The sequence below is a fragment of the Sycon ciliatum genome, chromosome 9 (assembly GCF_964019385.1).
Source record: "Sycon ciliatum chromosome 9, ocSycCili1.1, whole genome shotgun sequence".
Classification (NCBI taxonomy): Eukaryota; Metazoa; Porifera; class Calcarea; order Leucosolenida; family Sycettidae; genus Sycon; species Sycon ciliatum.
In genome coordinates, this window is record NC_088651.1 from 28,954,343 (window position 1) to 28,980,835 (window position 26,493).

At 47.1% G+C, this 26,493-nt stretch overlaps 1 protein-coding gene across 1 annotated transcript in view; it reads left to right on the forward strand.

Annotated features, from left to right (window-relative positions):
- The window catches only part of LOC135824649 (cadherin EGF LAG seven-pass G-type receptor 1-like), a 182,108-nt gene extending 156,316 nt beyond the window's left edge, over positions 1 to 25,792 (forward strand). Inside the window, exons 21-22 of the mRNA XM_065337369.1 lie at positions 1,268 to 1,337; positions 24,448 to 25,792. Of these exons, the coding sequence (XP_065193441.1) occupies positions 1,268 to 1,337; positions 24,448 to 25,237 (860 nt within the window). The 3' untranslated portion in view covers positions 25,238 to 25,792. The remainder of the gene's footprint in view (positions 1 to 1,267; positions 1,338 to 24,447) is intronic.
- The last annotated feature ends 701 nt before the right edge of the window (positions 25,793 to 26,493 follow it).

Sequence of the window (26,493 nt, forward strand, 5' to 3'; positions counted from 1 at the left end):
AACGCCAGAGATATTTTTGTCCACCAAAAACAGAGAGAGAGAGAGAGAGAGAGAGAGAGAGAGAGAGAGAGAGAGAGAGAGAGAGAGAGAGAGAGAGGTCCGAGAGCGAGAGAGAGACAGAGAGAGAGACTAACAAATGAGGGCTGAGACCTCTACAGCAGGGCTTTACGTCTGAAAACAACCGCACGAATTAACAAGCAAGTTGTCAGAGAGCAGGGAGAGAGACGGGCAGGCAGGCCAACAGGCAGGCATATAATGGAAATATGGCGATAGTGATCCGTCTGACCTCAAGGGTTCATGCTGTGTGGAACAGCAGCAGTGCGAAATTGGGCCGGGTGCGGTATGGCCCGTACCTCGCTGGGCAACGCATTCCAGAGCCTAGCTCCTTGGAACGCGAGACAACCCTTACCCAGCTCAGTGCGGGTTGGCGGTGGTCTTAGACCCATCGATGATTGCAGCCGAGTAGGAGCGCCACTGGTTGGTAGCAACAGCACTTGCAGTGTGGGGCTAGCACGGGAGTAGCGGCAGCGCCAAACCAGGAAGATGAGCTTCTGGATGAAGATCTCCCGGACACGGTAGGCGCCGAGTTGGACTAGCAGGTTTCTGGCAGAGGTGCGCGGCGAGCATCCGTACACAGCTCGAGCCGCACGATTCTGCAGAACTTGGAGACGGTCCAGGTGCTTACCCGCCAGCGATGCTGAGAAGGCATTGGAGCCATATGAGAAATCAGGCATGATCACCGACTTGAAGTACTGGATGCGGCTTTGCATGCTGAGGCAGCGGCGCATCCGCCACAGCACACCGACTTTCTTGGTGAGGCGGGCAACGCACCTATCCATCTGGGTGTTCCAAGACATGGCGCTGTCAATGTGAACTCCGAGGTAGCGAGCAGAAGAGACAGATGGCAGCTTAGTCACATGACACCATACGTCCAGTTCAGGTTGCGCTTCTAGCTTCCCAGCCGGTTCTTGATCTCTTTCTTGATTTACTCGCACAACGCGGGAATCCCGAAGTTCGATCTTCCCAGACAACTGGTCATATTGACTTTGGAAGTATAGCTCAAAGTCATTGTCTAGATAAAGGTTAATGTGTTATCTACATCATATATTCCACTAGTGGTAGACACTACAGGCTGAAAGCGAACCTATCCTATCGGCCAGTGGACATGGTAATGGTATGCAAATTTCAAATGACATCGTTGTGCCGTTCTATGTTTAAATCATATACATTGTTGTTATCTCTTGACCTCTTACTTTTCCTATTCCAGCATTACCACTGATAATCACCGGGATCTCCACAGGTATCACGCAAATGGATATGTATGGATATAAAAAAGTGTAAGTCCAGATACCATTAGGCCTTTCAACTTTGTATTTATTCAACATTTCCTGGCTCGTGAAGCGACTGTCGATGAAAAATGATGGTGAAATGAGGGGTTAGAGGCTCCAGAACGTTTTCTTGTCACAATTATCAATACTCGAAACCTCTTTTACGGGCCAAAAAAAATAATCCAATCTGAAGAGCAATGTCAATAAAGCCGCTCATAACGCTAAAAATCAAATCAATTCAGGAAAATTCAATTCAATTCAAAGTCTTGACACATCCGGTAAAAAACAGCAAGAAATAATATCTCGGTGCAAAAGAAGAAAAAGGAAATAAAAATCCGCTTCATTTAATTAAAAGGACCAAATGAAGAAAAGCAAAGAAATACCCACATCATCGCTAAATTGCACCTTAAATTATAAACAAAAACATGACGCGTCCATTAGCATTAAGGACACTATCGAGGTTATACACACCACTGTTACATCCGTCCCTCAGCCATGGCTAGCGGGCGCAATGCATTTACCGGTCGATGGTATGCAGAGCGAGCCCCTCTGATGCACATAACTGCAGCTCAGAGGAGTGCAAACGACAGACGGAATCTGACATAGGCCATAACCTCGCCGTAGGGCTTGCCATCATGCTGTGCCAGCATAGCGCATAATCGCTTCAAAAACCGCAAGCATTCTGGGGATGCACTGCCAGCCGTGGTGAAGACAAGCGGGGTAAAGTTACCACGGTCAACATTGACAATCCTTTCGTTGTACTGCAGCTTCTTCTGCCTCTCGTGCTGGAGAAGGAGGTCAGCGATGGGCTTCTTTGCGTACGAGGCGGCGTTGTTGTTGTTGTTGTTTCTTTATTTTACTTCACCAGAATTACAGGCAGTAGAATGCCTTCTCACTAGACCAGGTCTAGTTCTCACAAATGATGAAGAATGTGAATGAACATGCTAAAGCTAATGAAAAACAAGAAATAGAAAAAGATGAGAAAATCTTGTGTTTTATATTTTATGACGGTATTTGTATGTGAGTGACAGTGATTAAATGACAAGGGAAAGAAAAGAAAAAGATAGAAAGAAAAGAGTAAGGAATAAACGAAGCAGATGTATGAAATAGAAATAGAGAGTTGAGGTATTTGAGGAGAAAAGTCAGTTTGTTGATTAGAGACCAAACCAAAAGATCAAAATGCACATGTCTGACGAATGAGTCAAGACAGAGAAAGCGTGTCAAGAACATCTGGGCCCAGCAGGGCTTTGAAACCCAGAATATCTTCATGGCGACGAATATTTGCCGGAAGCCTGTTCCAATACACGCTGCCCACGAATTGCATGGACGCTCGAGATGCTGGTCCACGAACGAATGGAATTTGGAGAAGACGTGAGATCTGGCCACGTGTAACACGGCGTGTGCTTTGCTCAAGACCAGGTTCAGCGATCAACAGAAAGAAGGGCGAAAATAGCATGCTTGCATTGGAGGCAAGACATCTATGGACAAAAACAACAATCTTGAGCTTAAAATGGTGGATCAGTGGGGAAATATTTAATCTAGAAATAAGAGGTGCGGTCGGTGTTTGACGAGGGAGCTGAAACACAGCTCTGACTCCAGCCTTGCTGATCTTGCCCAAACGGTCGAGAAGCTGAGCTGTGAGGCTTGGGTAGAATGCTGCTGAAGCATAACACAGCTGGCTGTTTACCATACTGGTGTACCACGACCGTCGAGCTCTAAGCGTTAGTCAGGATGAAAGACTCGAATGTCAAGGAAAGTGTTCTGTGCCCTTGTCCAAAACCCACGTATGCGCACGTCAGATCGGGCATCATGTGCCGTGTTGGTGCTGGCAGCTCTGAAGACTTCGCCCTCCAGCGGCTCGAGCAATGGCTCCACAGAAACGTCAGGGCACACCTCCGTGACTAAGTCCGCTATTATGTCTCGTACCTCATTATGTCTAATGGTAAGGAAGCCCCCGGTTGGGCAGCACATCGCATGAGCCGCGGTGAAATCCTGGCCACACACGCATTTCTCCGGGACATCCCTCAGAGGCCATCCGTACCTCAGCGCAATGGCATCGCGGAAGTCGCACTTGGACAGACTGAAGCCGTGCTCACGCAGCGGAAGGGTGTGGAGCCAGCTCGATACACCCTTGGCCGAAAGGTGTTCCAACTGGCGGGCGGCAAGCGGAGTAAGTGTTTCCTTGGCGCTCATATACCGCTGTTCGTCATGTTTTAGCCGTTCCGCCAGAGCTGCTGACTTGGCTCGCTGGGCTGAATGAATTGCATGCTCTATCGATATCGAGGGCCTGGACCGGTCATTCTGGTCGAGTATCTCCAGCGTTTGATCTGATGTGATTTTCCTCGACTACTTCAGAGCCCCATTAGCCATTTGAGACAGGGATGGCATGGCAAAGCCACCCAGGCGTGTGGGAAGCTGAAGAACAGCCCATTCGTTGTCCGAAAATGCCTCCCTGCCAGTTACCGCAGGTATCAATACCGCGCGCATCATGTCATCCATCTGAGAGAGGCAATCGGCTGGAAAAGGTATTGTTCTGAGGAAGTAGGTCCACCGGCCGCGAAGACCATGTGTCAGGGCAGCATAGGCTGCATGCGGCTCCGTGCGCGCAACATCCGATAGTGCCTTTAGTTCCGCAATCCACTCGCCTACTCGCCGCCGCACATGCTCGGCAACAGCATCAGACTCGCCAATGCAGGAGCCTAGGTATTTCGTGGCGCCGGTCGTATGCCAGTACCAGCAAACATATTGTAGGCTTCCTCCTCCTGCTCGGGCTTCACGAGAAGAAGCGTTTTCTCCGGGTTGGTGTTGTATCCGTACAGCTTGCCTTGTTCCTCAACGCTGTCCCACCATCCACGGAGACGAGTCAACTGCCCACCCGCACCAGAATCATCTGCATACCACGTTTGCCGTACGGTAGGATGCACAACCTGCAGTGCCTGGACTAGAGGGAGCGTCGCTAAAGCGTAGAAGACCATGGACAACGGGTCACCTTGCGTAGTGCCCTCGTCGGACGAAATCTCACCACCACCTGCAACAAAGAGTCGAGCCGGGGTGTTATACGAATTTTTCAGTATTGTCGCAATAGGTGGACACAGGTATTGTACATTGTGCAAAGCTGCTTGTCTGTTCAAGCAGTTGAAGGCATTACGTGCGTCTACCAAAAGAACAGCCTCGCAAGACTCATCATCATAAAGGCGTTGCATGGCATGAACAGCAGCTTCGATGCCCGCAGGAAGACCCGAGCATTTCTGTATGAAACCGCACGCTTCTTGAACATCTTGGTTAACAACTTTCAATATCGCTCTGGTAATGATGCGGCGCAGGACTTCCCCAACACCGATTGGGCGCACACCAGGCTTCTTGTCCAGAGCCACAAGTCGACACGCGAGAAAGGGTACCAGGCCAGAGGGTGCAACGTTGGAACTCGCAAGGAGGTGCGCGAGTCCAGACAATGCATTGCATATATTTGTCGATGCGCCTTTAAATGAAGAGCACATCCTTCGCCAACAAAGCCGAATCAAGACCAGACGGTCCAGCCGAGCCCTCGCAATGCAGCGCCGGGTTAGAGGCTTGTAACAGCGGACTCGGTTCGGGTTACATAAATTATTCAAATTACAAAGAAAACAACTACAGAGGAAAATCAACAACCGAGCATCTCCGGCTCCCAAATACAACAAGGGCCCAAATCCAGCGCGTTCAGAGTTCCGCGCGGATCTACAGCTAATCCAAGTCACAGCAGAGTTCAAGTTAATATAGTAGAGCGTAGATTTGTGGACATCACGATTCAAACACATTATCATGATCCAACACATGCACAAGTCATGGCAGCAGGGTTGCGTCATGTCTCCCCTTTTTTGGGAAATACACAGTCAATGACGAATTACGGCTTCTTTCCAGGCCTGGCTGTCGTCGTAGACTTTGTGAGAGCTGGACCATGACGATCACACCTTCCATTTGGTGCTACCTTCACACTGCCTTGTTAGGTGTTGGCACTTCCATAGATACAAGTAGCACTTGCGCTGCCGCCACACTTACCATACTACACACTCACCATACCATACCACATGTCATACCTGCAACGCTTGGCGCCTATTGCTGGCTACTCTCACACCTTGGCCTTATGTAGTTAGGTCTCAGTAGTTATTTGCAGTCAGTTGGATTCTGGACAATAAATCCGTCTTATTGGTGCTAGCGGCTTGATTTGGACCAGTTTTGGAGATGGCAGCGAAACTTCGGCAGGACTTCGGGACCTCTATAACCTTGAGCGACTGGAGAGTATTCATCGCTGCGTACAGGAACACCAGAGTGCTGAATGGGAAGCTGAAGGATGTGACGGGGAGGCCAAGCTGTGGGCAGACGACAAGGAGTTCCGGGCTCGTTTCATTATTCAGCAACTTCGTGGGAAGCCTCTACTTTGGCTGAGCCAAGAGGAAAACAAGGATGCCCTAAAAGATGAGGAGGGTGTGGTAAAACTGATGGAAGGACGATATGGCCACACCAGAGCCAGAGTGGCATAGTTATATTAACGACTTCGAGAAATCAGTGCAGGAGTCCGGAGAGACTACACTAGCGTTCCTGAGTCGTCTCCGGCAGCTGGCCAGCACCGCATTCCCGAACCTCTCTGAGGAGGCCAAACGGGAGAGAGTGTTGTCGAAATTTGTGATGAGCCTAAGGGACCAGCGTTGAAAGGAAGAGTTGCAAGTGTACGGTTTCATAAAGGAGGAGTCGAGTACGACAAGGACGTACGAGGAAATTCTTTCGTCGTGCTGGAGGGCAGCAGAGAATAGAATAACTGGACAGCAAAATGCACACACAGTTAGGACGGATTCAACGGTGGAAGCGTTAAGGAGCCAGATCGAGGACCTGACTGATCAGGTAGCGGCATTGCCGTCGCACTCAACACGGGCACCTCAAGCAAGGAGGCAGCCTGGCCCTAGTAATTGGAAGTGTAACAGGTTTAATCGAACTTGAAAAGTAAGAGGCCTGGTTGAGCATGCCTCGACCAGTTGTATGCAAAAGGTGACAGTATACATGTGGCAATGGCGCCAATGAAGGTGCTGATAGACAGGCGTAAGATGCATGAGTTGCGACGGAATGTAAAGTTATAGCGAACAAGGGAAAACTGTTACATCATCCCCCTCCTATGGAGAGAAAGGAGCTTACAACCCAAATGCTCAAGTGGAGTAGAGTACAATAAGCGTAAACACGTTCAAAACGAAAAAGGCTTCGCACTGAAGTAACACAACTCCATGCAATTACTAATAAGTGTAATAAGCTAAAAAAATGCGTAGAGTGAAAACTAGAAGTTCAACTACAAAACTCAGCGGGCAGAAGCCAAGGTTTTGTACTTCTGAAGTGGAACAATGTCATTACCAGATTCATCCAACAAATAATGTTCAGGCTCCAACGTGGCATCAGAGTAGCCTTGCCACTTGACTAGGTACTGAAGCTGATTCTGCCGGCGGCGGTGACTGCGAATGTTCTCCACCACGTAGCGGGTATAACCATCAATGTCCATGATAAGCGGAGGCGTAGGCTGTCTCCTATTAGGAATAGCGTTTTTCTCGTAGGCACGAAGTGCCAACACATTAAATACCGGATGACAGCAGCTGGTATGAGGCAACTTGATTTTGTAGGCATTCGGGTTGACAACCTAGGTTATAGGAAAGGGGCCAAACCACTTGGGGCGTAATTTATGGGATGGTCGGTCCCGAGTTTCAGTAGTCAGGAGGAAATCCCCGTAGACCATTACCAAATATCCCGCCTTCAGCTTTCCCTCGACCCCTTGTCCAATCTGCATAGAAGGCATGACGAGCTTGAGCTGCCACTAGCGCATCTTGTGAGATCTTAACCGCGTCTTGTCTTGCTTGCAACCAATCAGCTGAATCTCTGCCTCCCTTAATAGGGTTTAGGAAGTATGGTGGCACTCTGGGATTTAGACTATAATTTAAGAAGAATGGTGTGTTTCCTGCAGATGATTGAGTAGCGCTGTTGATAGAAAACTCAAAGGAGGTAGGAGCATATCCCAGTTATCTTGCTTATGATTTATAAAATCCCTCAGCACATCCTCTACTATTCTGCTTACTCGTTCAGTTAGGCCATCTGTGTGAGGGTGATTGGCAGTACTAAATGCTAGTTTCGTTACTACAGTCCATTCAGAAAAAGATGGACTTCTAGCTTTTGGCCATAAATTGGTCAAACGTTAAGTTTTTTAGATTTTTTTTCTGCAATCCCCTATGGAATCCTCTTACAATTATTATTATTATTATTACAAAATTGTATTATCTACGCATGCATCTACGCAAGAGTCACCACCAGCCAATTAGGACATGTGTCAAAGTATTGAACGTTTTCGTTCCCTTCTTGTCAAAATACTACAGGGAATGATGGAAATAAGCTAAAAGACTACACCTATAAGGAAAAGGAGTTCAGAAATATATCATTCCAATTATGTGTAGAAGTGACACGAAAAACTAGATGTGAAGAATCAAGAAAACAGCATGCAAATCCAATAAGTGACAAAAACGTAGCGACGAGAAAAAGAGAGAAATATCAAGAGATCAAGGGATCTATTTCGCACCACGACGAACAGTGCCAAACAACTGCAAAGACAACACATTCTCCTTCTGAACACAAAGCTCAGGGTCTAACTTACGTATGTACAAAGCTTCCAACACGGCAAGATGTAACAAAGACCTACCACGCGACAAAACAGAGAATACATCATCGGAATACCACTCACGACAACTAGCACTGCCAGACAGGTGACACTTGATTGCGGAGGTACCGTTTCCCTGACCCGACGACTTGGCCGTTGTCACCTCCGATCCGGTCGCTTGCGAATCTCTCCCATTACGCCCTGCGTCCCTGCAACTCCGATTGCCTCGGCCGGTTTTCCTAAACCTCGGGGGAATACCGAAGTCCATTCCACCGCACAAAACATCCTTTTGAAGCTGGGTTAAGGTAATATCAGAGAGATTGATGATCGTTTCATTATTGTCACTGCAGGTTCCAAACCGGTCCCTCCTCAAAGTTAACATAATGCCAGTGTGTTTCTTTTCACGTCTAGAACGCTGCCTACAATCACATTCGGATAATAGCCAAGAGAACCTTAAGAAGTCGAATGTATTGAGGTGTGTTCGGCTTCTTTGGTAGGAAGACACAAACTTGGATCGTATGCTTTGAAGGTGGGCCTTGGCCTTGTTATGGTCATCTTGTAGCAAGACCTTTTCAATAGAGATGGAATCATAGAGTTTTAATTTGTGAACCGCTGTTGGAGATACTTAGGCGCGATAGAGTAATGAAGGCAGTCACAAAGCAGTCGCACATGGTAGATGGCTGTGTTAAGGCGTCCCCGGAGAGAAATGACGTCATTCAGAAGACCGATTTGTTCGGTTTGGAGACGTCGCTTGAAGTAGTTTTAAAAGCAGTGGCGTGGAGAAAGAAAGAACAGCAGTGCTACTGGTGCTGTGATAGGCATCAGCATGGGCTGTCGCCTAGGGCGCTATGCCACTGGAGCACCAGAGCCCAACCCTCAACAAAAGCCGGTAAGTGTTGCATGGAAGGTCAAAGGAAAAAGACCATGCATGAAGTTATTAGCTGGTGTACCTAACCAAGTTACTAATTCAAACAACCGAAGCAGCAATCGGAGACGCAACTCGGCAACAGCTAGTTGGTTGCGCTATACGGTCGGAGGCGGAACGAAGCAGCACCTAAGCAGCGGCGAGATAACACTACATGCATGGGAAAACCGAAAGAAAAATATATTAATATTATCAGGTTTCAACAACACAGCAGAAGCAGACCAAGTCCACCGTGACGAAAGCGCTATGCACTTGGAGGACTAGACTGTACGACTAGGAATGAAACAAATTATAGATGGATCGAACTACCGAGCCACGGCGACTAAGTATATTGTGTGCCTCCAATGTGTTGTCTTTGCAGTTGTTTGGCACTGTTCGTCGTGGTGCGAAATAGATCCCTTGATCTCTTGATATTTCTCTCTTTTTCTTGTCACTACGTTTTTGTCACTTATTGGATTTGCATGCCGTTTTCTTGATGCTTCACATCTATTTTTTCGTGTCACTTCTACACATATTTATTTATTATTATTATGTGCTTGTTCGCGTAGACATCAGCATGGCCTGCAGCTGCATTAATGGGCATGCAAATCATGCAAACCAGCCAAAAAATGTTCGCATAAGCCACTTCGAATAGATACAAAAGATCATAACAGTTTCAGAAATATGCGAAAAGAAGGCAAAAACTAGGGTGCCGAAACCACTCGGGCACAGATGCCCACCCAACCGCTTCTACACATAATTGGAGTGATATATTTCTGAACTTCTTTCCTTATAGTTGTAGTCTTTTAGCTTATTTCCATCATTCCCTGTAGTATTTTTACAAGAAGGGAACGAATACGTTCAATACTTTGACACATGTCCTAATTGGCTGGTGGCGACTCTTGCGTAGATGCATGCGTAGATAATACATTTTTGTTATATTTTCTGCCTCCGTCCTACTTTCAAATTATTATTATTATTATTATTATTATTGGGGCTCCCCGCGTGCTAAAGAGGAAGTGAAGTGTGTGGGTACAGTGAGGGCTGCGTCCCACCCGCCTGTGCGGATTCACAGGAAGTGTGAGTTCGGAAGTCTGAAGAAAATGTTGAACAGTCTCTGCTGGGATGACGACTACACCATAGCTCAGTGGTTAGAGCATCGCTAGCTACAAGCGAGGGTCCCTGGTTCGAGTCCTGGTTGTGACAGTCAATTTTTTCTTCAGACTTTTCCCGTTTGTCTCTTTCCCTCAAACTAGTGAAGATTTTATGACTTGGGGCTCCCCGCGTGCTAGAGTGTACGTGAAGTGTGTGGGTACAGTGAGGGCTGCGTCCCACCCGCCTGTGTGGATTCACAGGAAGTGTGAGTTACGAAGTCTGAAGAAAATGTTGAACAGTCTCTGCTGGGATGACGACTACACCATAGCTCAGTGGTTAGAGCATCGCTAGCTACAAGCGAGGGTCCCTGGTGGTGACAGTCAATTTTTTCTTCAGACTTTTCCCATTTTTCACTTTCCCTCAAACTAGTGAAGATTTTATGACTTGCGGCTTCCCGCATGCTAGAGTATACGTGAAGTGTGTGGGTACAGTGAGGGCTGCGTCCCACCCGCCTGTGCGGATTCACAGGAAGTGTGAGTTACGAAGTCTGAAGAAAATGTTGAACAGTCTCAGCTGGGATGACGACTACACCATAGCTCACTGGTTAGAGCATCGCTAGCTACAAGCGAGGGTCCCTGGTTCGAGTCCTGGTGGTGACAGTCAAATTTTTTCTTCAGACTTTTCCCGTTTGTCTCTTTCCCTCAAACTATTGAAGATTTTATGACTTGGGGCTCCCCGCGTGCTAGAGTGTACGTGAAGTGTGTGGGTACAGTGAGGGCTGCGTCCCACCCGCCTGTGTGGATTCACAGGAAGTGTGAGTTACGAAGTCTGAAGAAAATGTTGAACAATCTCTGCTGGGATGACGACTACACCATAGCTCAGTGGTTAGAGCATCGCTAGCTACAAGCGAGGGTCCCTGGTTCGAGTCCTGGTGGTGACAGTCAATTTTTTCTGCAGACTTTTCCCGTTTGTCTCTTCCCCTCAAACTAGTGAAGATTATTATTATTATTATTATTATTATTATTCTCAATTCATGGATGACATGGTGTCAAACAATATTATGAATGAGGGCTACCATCCATGGAATAAAAGAACAAGAAGGCAAAATGCACACGCAAAATATGGCAAGTTAAATGAAAATGAAAATGAAATAAAAGAAAATCAATCCAAAACCAAAATCAATTATAAAAATCAATCCAAAACCCAAATGAATTGTACAGGTAGCATATTATGTGATTTACTTTGGAGCTTGAAGTAATACACAAAGAGAATGAAAATCAATGATTAGTAAATGAAGATCGACGTACGTGTATATTTATCAAGCTTAAAAACGCATTGAGGGTGTTGGTGGACTTATGTTTCTAAAGTCTTTTTCTCAAAAATGCAAGCCGTAACAAGAATAGTACTTCGGCCAAATTTTGCCCCAAGAGCACGGAATTGGGAAAGACCATCGAAATCCAGGCCGTTTGATCCTGCCTGCAACAGTGCATTGTACGGTTCGAACCCCAGTTCAGGTACCGTTTTGGACCCTTTTTCAAATTTCAAACTTCGCAGCACTGCACTGTGTACGATAAAATCTTGAAAATTCGCCAAATACGGGAGCTCGCCAGAGCCAGGGCCCATCTCTTTGATTGATTGATTAATTTGATTGATTTTTATTTCACGGATCCTCCAGAGGCAAATAGATGCCTATCGAAGGGAGTCTCCTAAGTAAGTATGGAAAATGAGAAAGTATGTTCGTAAGGGAGAAGAGGTAGAAGATACATTAGTACAATTTGTTGTGAATAGACTGTAAGCGATCAAACATTTCCTGAAACCAATGCTGCAGTAAGTCTTGGATCACGATCACATAAAATACTAGAGCTCAAACTATGCAGTCGAAATACATGTTGATATACAGTAGGTGCTAAATGTACACTCTTTGTCAAACGTTCTACAAATACGTATAGGATATTGACCAAGACGAGGTCTATATGGGAAATATAGACCGAAGTCGAGGTCAATATCCTATTTATCACGATTCCTTTGCCATAACCCCAAAATTTGAACCTTTAGGAGCTATTTTTTTTACCTTTTTAGTATAGCATTCGTACTATAGTGTACATAGGATGTTGCCTATTTTGGGTACAAGACTATAAGAACAACAGGGTTCAGCATCTGCAGCACAGTGGCTGGGTGGTATAAGGGGTTGCTTGAGATTCATACTGTTGTGGGTTCAAATCCTGCTTGTTCTCTTCCTTTGTCTTCTTTCTTTCAAATCTTCTTTTTGAAGTGGAGAGAAAAATTCTAAGTCCCTCCAAAGTCGAAAGATTACAATGCCTAAGTGGTCGATACAAGCGGTCGATACAAGCGGTCGATATTACGGCGATATGGGTAATATAGGACCAGTCAAGGATCACGAGAATTAGTGGAGGTCGATTTAGAAGAGTGATAAATAATAATAATTATATTATAGCATCATGACTTGTATTGGTCCTAGGCAAACCCATGATAAAATCCATCGAGATATCCGACCCTTTACTTCTCAATATGTCTCTTTTGGAAGCGGAGCAACTTGCCTCAGACAGAACGCACTGGCTCGACGTTGTCGACAGATTCATGACCCTCATTTGACTTTTCCTATGAGCTATATGCGTGCTGTATTATTATTATTATTATTATTATCCGCCCACGGCTGACTGGGCACTGGTAAATTCTGCAAGAGACCAGTTTTTAGCTTGCCGCATTTAACTCGTTGGCAGACGTCACATGACTTGACAAACGCCTTTACATCCAGTCCCATTCTTTGCCAATAGAAATATCTAGCGAGTTTGAAATAGGTGCCATCTCGACCGGGATGCCCCGCAGTCGCACAGTCATGGTATTCTTGAAGCAGGGCGAGTCGGAGTTTGCTACTCTTTTGAATGCATAACCGATTCTGTGGTGAAGATCTGAGATAAAGATAACCGGGTGTTTCATTTAGAAGGTAACAGTCTGGCAGATTGTCATGGCTTGAATTTTTCAGTCTCCTGATAATGGGAGCAAGATCCTTGTCGCACTTGTAACCGCTGACAAGTAACTGCACTATGTCTGGATTAATCCCTAGGGTATGCTTTATGGCATTCAACTGAACGGTGGGAGGATTGACCCGCCTATTTCAGAATCACTGAACAGATCTGAACGGCGTGAAAGCGGATCTGCAATGTTTTTCTTTCCTGGTTTGTGAAAGACCGTAAAGTCATAGTCAGCTTAACACTCTACCCATCTTGCCTCACGCTTGGTGAGAGTCGGTTTGGTTCGTAAGTAGACAACACCCATATTATCGGTCCTCAGGTCAAAGTGGCGGAATAGATAGATTTTCCAGCTCTTTAGTGCAAATACCACAGCCAAAGTTTCTCTCTTGGCCGCAGTAATTGAGTTCTGCAGCTGACATTTTCCGACTACAATAGGCTACGGGATGCAAATCCAAATCTTCTCCCTGCTGCACGAGCAGTCGAGAAAGGGACTCTGGTACGACAGAGTACACTGGTTAAGCGGCCGACGAAATTCCTTAAAGTTGACCCGAAACGGCAGCGGTATCGGTTTAGCTAGGCCAGCAGTGCAGCAGATGCAGATGCAGATTTGTCAGAAAAGTGATGACAGTAGTGAAGATTGTATGACTTTGTGTAAAGTCTACAAAAGAGATACGAGCATGGAAAAGATGGACGCATTATTTTGGGTATAACGAAGCTCATCATTCGCGTGATACTTTTGGATCGGTAATACATGCATCTAATTTGAGTTTGGGTGGGTAGTGTGAGAGCTGGACAGTAACGATCACACTTTACATTTGGTGCTACCTTCACACTGCTTTGTTTTTATTATTATTATTTGAGCCTGGATCAGCAAAAACCATCACATGTGCAAAATTTTCAAAAAATATTTTTGTGCTCGAAATTGATCCACAACCACTTATAACCAGTCTCAAGAAATTTTAGATCAATCGCAGCACCGTGAGTGTCCAACAAATGCGGTACACCACATCGCTGTATGGAGAATGTTGGAACTGGCATTTCTGTGTAGGATGCAAGTATGAGCGTTGGTATGTGTCTGATCCTGTCAGGCATTGCCATCACTCAGCCGGCTAACAAGGAGGAATTTTATAGTCCTTGGGGGTGTACTCAGACACTGGCTTGTCCAAGTAAATCATTGGCTTCACTGACTATCGCGCAGCTAACGGCATATGGCCAAGTTCCAGGGGCTGATATTGCATCCACACCAGGTTCTGTACTGATGCTCTCCAAGCCCTTCACTTCCATGAAAACATATCTGCACACACGGAGTGCAATCCGTCACAGTAGCTGTGACTGCTCAGCACACAGGCTCATGAGCATGAGGTACGTACTAGGTGCAGATACATTCAACGGTTACCTGACCCTACAGGAACATATTTTTTGAATTTTTTTGGGAGCTGCTGCATGGACCCAATAAATGTTTCAAGTTGCTCAGCGTCCCAGCCAACGAAGCAGATCTTGTCTGGCGCTAGCTCTCGTTGCTCTTCCAGTCGTGAATCGAGACGCCTTTGCTCTGCATCATCCCTGTTGATATCCGACAAACTTACTAGTGAAGGAGTCGTTCATCGTTCAACAATATCCACTCGAATCGGCGTCATTCTCATCAGCGCTGCTTTCTTCTACACGAAGTCTGCAGCCTCGCCGAGTCGCTTTGCGGCAGGAGAGAGTGGTCCTCTGGAGCTCCGTCGGCTTTCACCTGACTCTCTTGATGAGCAATCGCCATTCCAGTCATCACCAAAAAATGTCGTGTCGTGATTGGCGTCAACGACGATCGATGCGTGTGCGATGCTCGCGCCCCGCGATCGTACCTATTCGCCAGCTAAGCTCAGGTACGTGGGGTTTCCTAGCCGTGTCTCCTCACTTGCCTGGGGCTTGCCTAGCTAGTTAGTCACTGACAAACAAACAAACACGGGCTTGTCAGGCGGAAAGAAAGACTAGTGACAAGAAAGACAGAAAGGTGATGGGTAGTTGTTAGGTCCGCGACTTTTCTTTCGCTCGACTTCAACGTCACTTTTTGATCAACTTGATATCAAACACAAGCGATGGTTTTCGCTGATCCGGGCTCATTTATTATTATTTTAATAGGGCAGTCCCCACAGACTCAAGGTCTTCTTACGGGGTACCCTAGGAACGAAAGTAATGCATGGCGAAATAGGGATGGCGATGCAGTAGTGCGGATAACAGATGGAGTGCTATTCCATCTGTCTGCAGCCAAATAAGCAAGAAAAAACAGACCGTAGCGTGAATAAACTCGGGGTAGAACAAGACCAATGGAGGAGTGAAGGCTGGTCCGACATTGCAAAGTGCTGCTGAAGAGCGAAGTACAAACGTTCTCGGAGAAAGGCACTGGTCTGGCCTAGGACGCAACGGAAAACAACTGAGTACAATTTTAAACAGAAGCGAACTGAAATTGCCATGAAAGAGAAGCGTGCGAGAATTGGGGCTGAATGGGAGGACGAGGTATAACAGTTTACACCTACTTTCACCACTCACACCTTATCACCTTGTGTCACACCTACTCTCATATACATAACCAGTATATTGAGTAATAAACGCTCTCTTCTTTCTTCGCTCAATGAAGAACTATTACATTGGTAGCAGAGGATGGTTCTCCATCCCATGTGGTGGTTCGTGGGCCTAGTTCTGGCCTCGGCTATCAGCTCTATCGTCGTCAGCATCTGGATCGTCAACCGTCTCCGGAAGGAAGCTCTACCCTCTACTCAGTCGTCACCCCAGTGCGTTCCTGAGTCTCGTGCTTAAGCTTCCCAGCCTGCACCGCGTGATCGCCCACACGTCAAGGAGCCGCCTGTGTTCGCCGGAGATCCCACCACGTTTCAGGAATGGGCATTTGCCATCGAGTTGGCCTTGGTTTCGTGGCGCTTCGCGGATCCTAAACGTGAAGCTGAGTTTGCAGCCAGTTATATCGCTGGAAATCCGCGTCTGTGGTTGATGACTTCCCTGGAAGCCGGCGCTGCATACCCAGACTGGTCGTCCTTGAAGAAGGCATTAGAGGCGGCTTACGGTGTGAAGTACGACCAAGAGAGAGCTCGGTGGGGTTTGTTCTCCCTCTCCCAGCGCGGCGCCTTAGGAGACTACATCGCAGAATTCTCGCCGCTCAGTTTTTTAATCACTGACCTGGATGGCCACTCTCGCGCAGTACTATTTGTCAGGGGCCTGGCCCCGGAGCTCAGGCGTGAAGTCATGAAGGAGCATCCTACAACCCTGCAGAAGGCAACCGAAGCAGCGCTCGCCGTATCGCAAGTGATGCCCTTCATTACGGTACGACAGCAGCAGGGGAACCCGGTACGTCGTCCACTGTCGGTTCCTGGTCCCCGTTCCAATCGCGAGGAAACGGAACGACGATGCTACATATGCCACCGACCTGGTCATCTGGCACGTCAATGTGACTCGTAACCAAACGCTGGACGCCAGTAAAAAGAGGGGTGCGATTACTGGCGTGTGAGAGAGCACCCAAGGTCACCGTGCCAGTCGCCAACAGGTTTAGTTGCCTGGAGACAGACGACGTGGAGACTGATGATGGCGACGACACCCTGGAGTCTCAAGGCCCGCAGTGCGTGCGGAGCTACGTCAGCAACATTGCCCTTGATTCGCACGCGCGGGACCACGATCGCCTTGTGAACGAAAAAGGTGAACGGCCACCGAGCGACAATGTTAATCGACTGCGGGTCAACACACGATTTTATCTCGGAACGATTCGCAAGAAACCAAAAGATGAAAACGAAGATCGTGGAGGTTCTAAAGGTGGCCTTGGCGGACGGATCAACCAGTTCGTGGCCGCTAGAGACCACCGACGCTCCCTTGGCCGTAGGAGACTATGGCGATGACCAGCGCCTGACGGTCTTTCCCCTTGATCGATATGATGTGATCCTGGGAAAACCCTGGCTGACCCGGAATAACCCAGCTATCAACTACCGCACCAAAGAGGTGAAACTGTGTGCCGAATCCCTAATCGCGGGTGAACCCACAAGCGACGCTGCTGTTCCCTCGGATCTGATGTTCATCTCTGGCAAAAAAGCGCGACATGCGCTACGGCAAGGCGCAGAGGGTTACCTGGCTTGGCTATCTTCACCCAACGACAGTTCGTTACATGAGCCTCGGAAGGAGGTACCTCCGGACAAGCATCGTGACGTCGATGAGCTGCTGCACAGATTCTCGGACGAGTTCCCCGATGACCTCCCTTCACAGCTTCCCCCAGAAAAGTCGGTGGACCACGAAACTGAGGTCGAACACAACTCAACGCCACCATCCAAGGCAGCGTACCGACTATCCAAGCCCGAGATGGATGAACTACACAAGCAGCTGACAGCCCTCCTCGGTAAAGGATTCATCGAGCCTAGTAAGTCCCCGTACGGAGCCCCGGTGTTCTTTGTTAAGAAGGCAGATGGGTCATTACGAATCGTTTGTGACTGGCGGGATCTAAACAAGATCACTATTAAAGGGAAAGTTAAGGCAAAAATTAAAATTTCACCAGTTGTAGTCTTCGGGGTGCTGAGTCGAATGGTCGTGGTCCGAGGAAGCTGAGACGCTCCCTTCCTACTTGAATCCCAATCGAACTCGCGCACTTCCACCGAAACTGGGTGACTGCGCCCTACTAGATGGTGATTTGTATGCAAAATGTCACTAAAAGCGCCATTTCGTTCTTATAAAAGCACGGATGACCGCGATTGGCCCATATGTTGTAGTCTTTTGGACGCTGAGTCGATTGGTTTTGGTCCGAAAAGGCTGCGATGCAGCGTTCCTCCTTTATTCCCAATCGAACATGGTTGAACAAGCGGTCACGTGCTCCTGCGTACGCCAGTCACCTGATCACCGTGCCTGCAGGCCCAGTGCAGGGTACAACTTACTAGCCTGTTTGACCTTTTTTGGGTGCAATCCTGTCACTCGAGTTGAACTCGAGTTGAACCTTGGTGTGAAAGTTGTCGCCTGCTGGCGTGGTGACCAGGTGATTTGGGCACCCAGGAGCACGTGACCGCTTGTTCAACCATGTTCGATTGGGAATAAAGGAGGAACGCTGCATCGCAGCCTTTTCGGACCAAAACCAGTCGACTCTGCGTCCAAAAGACTACAACATATGGGCCAATCGCGGTCATCCGTGCTTTTATAAGAACGAAATGGCGCTTTTAGTGACATTTTGCATACAAATCCCCATTTAGTAGGGCGCAGTCACCCAGTTTCGGTGGAAGTGCGCGAGTTCGATTGGGATTCAAGTAGGAAGGAAGCGTCTCAGCTTCCTCGGACCAAGACCATTCGACTCAGCACCCCGAAGACTACAACTGGTGAAATTTAAATTTTTGCCTTAAGGAGGCTCCCACCTAAAGAAGCAAAAATAAAAGGTCCATGGACACCCTGTTTTTTATGCATAGAATGGTGGAGTGATGTCTCCTCTTCAATTTGGTATAGTTTTTAGGTAGGGTCACCAGGCATATAAGAGGTATTCTGGTGTATTTAGTGAGTGTACAATTTCTTGATTTTCGGCAAAAAATGGTAAAAAAAATTGGTTTTTGACCCAAAGAAGCCTCCTGGAAGGAGGATACTAAGTATTTTCTTCGTCATGTGTTTAAGAACCACATTTGGAGGTATCTTGGGTACACAAGATAGACTGTGTCTTGGTTTTGCCCTTGGCGAGCCACTTTTTCGAAATTACGGGTACCGAAATTTCCATCGGGTGCTGAATTGTGAAATGGTTCAGCCTGCAACATTTTGTCCATGGACATATTGATTTTTGTGGCTTTCTGTGATCCTTGAGCCCCAAGGAAACCGATAATGGACAGTTTTGATGGTGTCACCAGGCACTTTAGGCCCCTACCAAACAATATAGGTATCAAAACATGGTATTTTTAGGCCAATTCTGAAAATAGCATTTTTAGAAAATCTGACCATTCTTGCCTTCTTGACTAAATATCACTACCAATGACATGGTAGTATGGTAATATTATTTTAGAAGAAGTTATTTTCATGCTGCAACCTCCTTTGGACATACCAGACAGTCTGTGCTTGGAAAGGTACATGTATCATTACATGTATGTCATGCAGCCTTCAGTCCTAGCACATTGATATACGAGTAGTGTACATGTACATGTAAGGTAGCGAGGTTTCATAACAACCTCGACCATGAAACTGGCTCATGAATAATGTGAAAGCAGGCATTCAAAATAAGGCACACTAAACACTCACACGCGTGCGCGCGCATGCACATAAACACCCACCCACACGCACGCTCGTGCACGCATCATTGTAACACTACTAGTCCATAGTAGGACTTAGTGTAAATAAAAGCATGAAGACCAGCCACTGCACTGGGCATGCATTTGCTGGTTGTCACTTGCGTTGATAGCAGCAGACTCCAGAAAAACATCGCATGAAGGGCAATATGCATCTACATACGCTGGCGTGCACACATACGATATACATGTAGTGTACTGTCATGCTCTCTCGGCAATTCTTTTTGTGTCTCAAATACGGTTCACAAATGCGCATTCACATGCAACTCCTGTAGTGTAAAGCCATTACCACACTGTCCTTGCGGACACCAGAGAGGAGAGGCATACAGAACCAGCACCGTGAGCCTCTCCCCCCCCCCCTTTCCACACCTAGCTTTGCACACGCGCGCACACATGCACGTGCATACACACATACATGTACACAGACATTTGCATGCACATGCACACAGTGCACTCGTGGGGACATGTGCATAACCCAGATCAACATTGCGTGCGAACCCACACATGCGGGCACCAGCACGTGCCCACACACACACGTGCGTACACACACACGCATACACCTGCCCAACGCTGAAGCGAGGATATCGAACAAACTACGTTAGACATAGCAACTTGTGCTCGGATTACACCTTTCAACAGCTTGCACACACACACACACACACACGCGCGCGCGCACGCGCGTACACACACACTCGCGCGCGCACGTACACACACACGCGCGCGCGCGCGTACACACACACACACACAAACGCATGTATACACGTACTTGCGCATAGGAAAGGATTCAAAATAATCAACCACAAGCATTTACCCAATACACACCTGAGTGTGCACATCTTAGTTGTGGCATCCCCATTTTTACAAAAGCAGGATTTAGAAGTTCGTCCCTGGTTCAGAACACAAGCTTCTGGCCAGCGTTTTCCTTACACCATCAGTGCAGTACAGTGGTTGACACGAACCTCATTCCTACAGGGACAGTAGCCCAAGTTCAGCAGCCCTGAGATGCGTCGTCCACTGAGCTCAGGATACTCTAGGATCCACAGAAAGTTTCAAACGGTACTCGTGCGACTGGAGCTGCAAGTGGGTCCACTTACCAGCGAGTGGGCAGCCACTTCACGCTCCACAGGTAGTCCATGCTAAATTCCAGTACCAGTACTAGTATCACTACGTTCGACATCGATGTCTTCACTGACTTCAGCCTGCTTTTCTCACCCTTCTTCGTCAGTAATATAATTATATTTTGTTCTTCGTGGCCACATCGTACCGCTTCAACAAAGTTTTCACAAAAAAATCAAGCAGCGTAGGAACTGCCTTTGTTTTGCATTAGCCATGGCCAGTGATTCTTTCCAGCGTAGAAACAGCCACGGCTACAGAAACACTGCAACGAGTAGAACTGCATCCTGGAACAACTGCGAGCACAGAGAAATCAAAAAACTTCTTTCTGAACAACAGCTTGTTTCCGCATGGAACACAACATTTTTCGAATCTCGCGGCAAAAAACAGATTTCGGAGGTGCCCTTTTTGCACTGCGCTGCGCAACTGTTCGGAGCCTCCTTAACTTCCCCTTTAAAAACTAAGCCTGCCTTCCGAACATTAACGATCTGTTCGACACCGTCCAAGGGGCTCGCCACTTCACGAAATTAGACCTCCGTTCGAGATACAACCAAATCAGCATTAGTGAAAAAGATGTGCCCAAAACGGCAATCAACACCCCCATTGGACACTTCCAGTTTCGGGTAATGGGATTTGGTCTAACCAATGCGCCTGCCACATTCCAGGCCTTGATGAATTCAATACTGCAGCCCTATTTACGTGATTTCGTGGTCGTATTCCTTGATGATATCTTTACCTTCAGTAAAACATGGAGCGAGCATTTGAGGCATGTCAGCACTGTTTTGGAAACCTTGAGAGCCAACAAGTTATTCTGCAAACCCTGAAAGTGTGAATTTGGGTTGCGGGATGTCATCTTCCTAGGCCACAAGCTGAGTGGTTTATCTATCTCTCCCGACCTAAACAAAATTGCTGCGGTTAAGGAGTGGCCTGCGCCGTCCTCTATAAAGGAAGTGAGACAGTTCTTGGGTTTCGCGAACTATTTCAGACGGTTCATTGATCACTATTCCATGATTTCGAGACCTTTGGAGGAAATCACAGGGAAACACTCGCGTTTTGAGTGGAACAGCGCACGTCAGTCTGCATTTGAGAAGCTGCGGAAGGCCTTACTGAGTGCACCCGTATTGCGACTTGCTGATGTTAAAAAGCCATTCAGAGTAGAAACCGACGCTAGCGATTTCGCCATTGCTGGAGTGCTCCTGCAATGCCGAGCCGAGCGCAACTACACAGCCGGAGAAAGAGAAACCCTCGCTCTAGTCCAAACCCTGAAGTGTTGGCGAGTGTACCTCTTTGGGAATTTCGATGTGTTCACGGATAACATGGCCGTTGTACACCTGAGAACCAAACCTACCCTCACGAAAAGGGAGGCCCGTTGGGTAGAGTTACTGGCGGATTTCGACTTTACGGTCCATCATAAACCTGGAAGGGACAATGCGGCTGCTGATGCCTTGTCTCGTCGTCCTGACCTTCAGCCGGGCGAGATCTCAGTAGTTCAAACAGAACTGACTGCTGCACAATGTAACGCTCTTGAGTTTGCTCTGGCAATTGATGATCAGTTCTCGAAGACGGTAGCAGAAGCATATGAACACGATGCAGAGTTATGGCCTATCATCCAGAAGATGCGTCGTTCTCCGAGTGACAACGTTCACCAGGCATACCTCTAGGATGGTGACGCCCATCATCTTTACTTGCGATCTTCCCCAGTAACAGGTTATACGTTCCCAAATGCGCACTTCGACTACAACTCTTGCAGGAGCACCATGACTGCATTACCGCAGGTCATCCCGGCAGGGACAGAACGTATTTCCAGCTCGCTCGTCACTTCTATTGGCCGCGCATGGGGTAGCATGTTAAGAAATTTGTTAAATCGTGTGCTGTCTGTCAGCGCGCTAAGGGTGCTCAATTAAGGTCTGGGCTTCTCCAGTCACTTTCTGTGCCCGAGCAACCCTTGGACCATAATTATTACCATGGACTTCATCATGGGTTAACCCAAGTCACCCGAAGGTCATGATGCAATTTACACATTTGAATAGATATAGAGATTTGTAGATACAGATTTGTAGATAAAGAGATAAGAGTGGATGGAGAGCTCCAAGCATAGTCATAAGCTTGCACACTGTGTGTGTTTCGCTAGGCCGCATGCTGTTCCCTTCTGGAACGGACACGATAACTACTTATTCCCTTTACTTGCAGTTCTTCGCACTATGTTGTGCTTTCATCTTTTTCACACCTGTAGTAGCTTTGTTCTCTGCTCCTATGAGCTGCTTTGTTAATTCTCTGCCATCTACCTGAAGTATTTGAGCCAGGGACTATAGAAACCGCCCTACGACGTTTGATATCAAAATGAAGTTATGACGTTTCAAAGTCACGCGACTCAAAGTAAGTTACGCGAAGCGCAGAACTCGCCACTTTTGTTTTGACAAGACTCAAGAGCTGTCCTCTTGTTAGGTGTTCGGGGAAGGATTCCGAGCTCGAGCGATTGTCGAGTAACTCATGAGGCTCCACTTACTGTGACTGATTATGGCTACAACATCTAGTAGACGACGCAGCTCGATTCTGGGTGGAGTCGACTAGTCCCTGATGCGAAGGCGCTTGAATCGGACCACGAGAATTTTTACGGATTCAGCGCTGGCACCCGCGAGTCGTCCGCGAGCGATTCCGACACCGATGCTGACAGCGACGGCGATGATATGCCACCTAAGAAGAAGACGTATGGAGTCACAGCAAGCTCGAGTGCTGCTAGTGTTGTGTCGAAAACGCCAAGCCCCGACAGCTCTGAAATTTCAAACGCGGAGAGTGACACCGACTACTCGGAATCGGATGACGAACCAGATACCCCCGCACCTGAGCCACCGACGACGGAGCAGGTGAAGCGTGGTCTCCTCGGACATACGCGATGGGATTGAGAGAGGCTGTGGATGCAAGTCAAAGAATCATTGGAAAGTCATCCCAGAGCAGCAGCTCGAGGACTACATATTTGAAGTCTCTAAACTACGAGAATCGAAGAAGCGCTTCAAGCAGTTGGTTCTGGGCACACTGACTGGAATCATGCGAAAGTCGATGACTGGCGGTGGTAATCGACCTTTCTATTTCCGCTATCATGTACGTGGCTACGAGTTGTGCAAAGACGTGTTCATGGCAGTTCATGCTGTTGGAAGTCATGTAATGAAGCGCCTTCAAAAAAGGCAAACAAAGGAGTCGTTCAACTGGCACAACATGGCTTGACTGGGAGAACACCACAGCACTTGGCCATTTCAGCAGACATAGAGCAGGATGTAGTGCAGTTTATTTAGTCATATGCTAACATGTACGGTCTACCTCAACCTCCAGCGGAGTGAGGTCGTGCTGAGGACCCTCCAGTATACTTACCAGCATCCGAGAACAATAAGTCTGCATACAACATCTACACCAAGACCGTCACACAGTATTTGCCTGTTCATTACAGTTCATTTTGCCACATTTGGAGGAGACAGGCAGCACACATCAAAGTGATGAAGCCAAGGACAGACGTATGCGCACTGTGTGACAATATCCGGTACAAAATTCGTGTCGCCCGTACAGAGGAAGAGACGGAATGTAGTGTCCAGGCCCTGCGTTCGCATATATCGCTAGCACAAGAGGAGTGGCAGCACTACCGATATTTAGTGGACGGCGCGCAGGCGTCACTGGATGAAGCTGAGGGCATAGTTCACTATACATTTGAACTGCCTAACTAGCAAGAATCAAGATATACAAAGAACATTACAAACTGTGTACATAAATTTGCTCTATATCGCTCAATTGACATGCCATTATTAAATAGGTGGTTAGGCACATTTTACCATCGCAGATCAACTTGAAATTTTGTTTGAGCACATTACCACACCATACCAACATTTTGAGAAAAACAATTTCGCCAAAAAGTGCCACAGGGTGGTTTCGGTAGTCCCTGGCTCATTTACTGACGGAATATATAGAATACGTTTCTGTCAAAAAGAAACAGTGTCCATTGGTTGTCGATTTGTTTGGTCTATCAATAATCTTATCTCCAACTAGATTATCAAACTGCTTTTTGTTCTTCTTCTATCCATTCTGCTAGGTGCTGGATCAAAGCCGACATGGCATTCTACGGCAGCCTGGTAGCTCCTATGAGTATCTCTCTCCTGTACAACATTGGTGTGCTCATCACAGTTGTCCACACAATGCGCGCTCGGAACAAGAACATTCAGTCCACAAAAGCAGGCAGCGCAAAGTCAGTGTCTATCCTAACCATCACAGTTTCCCTGTCTGTTCTTCTTGGTCTCACATGGATTTTTGGTTTTCTTGTTTTGATCCACGATCATATTGCTTTCCAATACATATTTACAATCCTGAACTCACTAGAAGGCTTCGCTATATTTTTGCACATCGTCAGAGGAGAGGAAGCGTGGAAAGTTATTTCGGGTTTGTTTTCTTCCACCAAAAGATCTACGGAAAAACGTGCGGCAAGGAGAGTCCAACAACCACTGGCTGCCTCCAGCAATCTCGATCAGATGCATAAGGAATCCGCCAACCCTGGCACACAGATATCAACGCGGAGCGGCAGATCGGGAGAAACCAATGCGGTAGCCTCGCAGGATCCATCAGGAAAACGAAGAAGCACTGATTTTTCCTCCGTTCCAACGAGCAGCGTCCCCTCGATGGTAAATGATTCAAACTGGTTTCTACGTTCTCCATCAACCGACAAAGATCGCAAATTATTCCTTTCCGATGACGCTCAACGTGCTACCGAAGAATCGATCCAAATGATACATTTGGGAGAAAAACGAGACTGGCCGCAATGGTTTGTTATCCCCAACAACCCAGAAACAAGGGTAGAAGCTTGTGCAAACACAGAAGAGGAGGAGTGAGTCTCCGTCGTCACGGTCCAAAATCAACAAATCGACTAATCTGTATTCAACCTTCGCTCGCTTCACGCCAATCACCACTGTGTATTCCAATGTATTACAAGACGACCTTTTTTGTAGCCATCATACTGCTAGATAGTTAAAACTCTTTGCTACGAAAGCGCGCACAGCACATCCCATAATTATTACACACGCAAGGCATTTTTGCATTCATTGCTCAACCTTATGATTGATCTCAATGACTGATCCTCCTCCATATCCTTTTTGTTTCCTTGCCTCTAGATTCGTTTCCAACCGATTCACCAAATCATGGTTTTCTACGGTTTCACAAGTTACAATTCATCTCAATTCTTTTATCTTTTTACTAGTTTTAGTTTCGCGCATATGCTAATACTATATTTCGCCTTTATAATTCCCCACATTCATGTGCTTTCTTACTTTCACTACTCGTACTTAACCATTTGTTACCCCACTAAAAGTACGACAATTTACACACCTCCAAAATAAAATGCACTTTCACTTTTGTCTCTGCCAAACATTGACCAATTTTTGCAAACTTCCCACCGGTGGAAAGGTATTTTCAAGACGAAGCGACTGATACCACACTCAAGCCAGCCACGGGGTTAGGGTTAGGGTTAGGAATTATTAAGAATGCTTAGCCAGTACTAATGGTTCACAATATTGGTTGACGCCATGTCATCCGTGAATTGAGAATAATAATGGTAATGCCGGCTTCGCCACCCGGTGCCGTGAGTCAATATTTCACACGCTCAGATCTCCTCCCCGTCAATCAGTAGTTGGGGGCGTCAATGTTTAGCCCTTAGTCCCAGGGTGCGGGGTGTTCGGCAGTTATGCACCCCTGCATTCCCTCAGGCATTCTCCTAGCTGGTCTATGGGCACCCATCCCACTCTTATGGGAGGCACGGGTCAGATCACAGTGCACAGCAAATTGCTAATTTGTTTTTATTAGTTAAAATATATAAAAATATATATTTTCTTTTTTCTGGAGTCGTTTGGGGAACACTGCTCGTGGCAGGCTCCCAGTACCAGCCCTAGTGGCCAATACATCCAGACTCAAAAGCGGTTATAGTTTGGGGTTGATTTGTGGGCACTGCTGGGTGAAATTTATGTCTGACCCCCGCCTCTATCGGCTAGATGTACTGTATGTGCATACCTCAAGGAAGGATAGAATGCGGTGTTCCCTTTTTCTTTCTTTTTTGGTATTGTTATTTTGTAAAAATAATAATTATAGGTTTGTG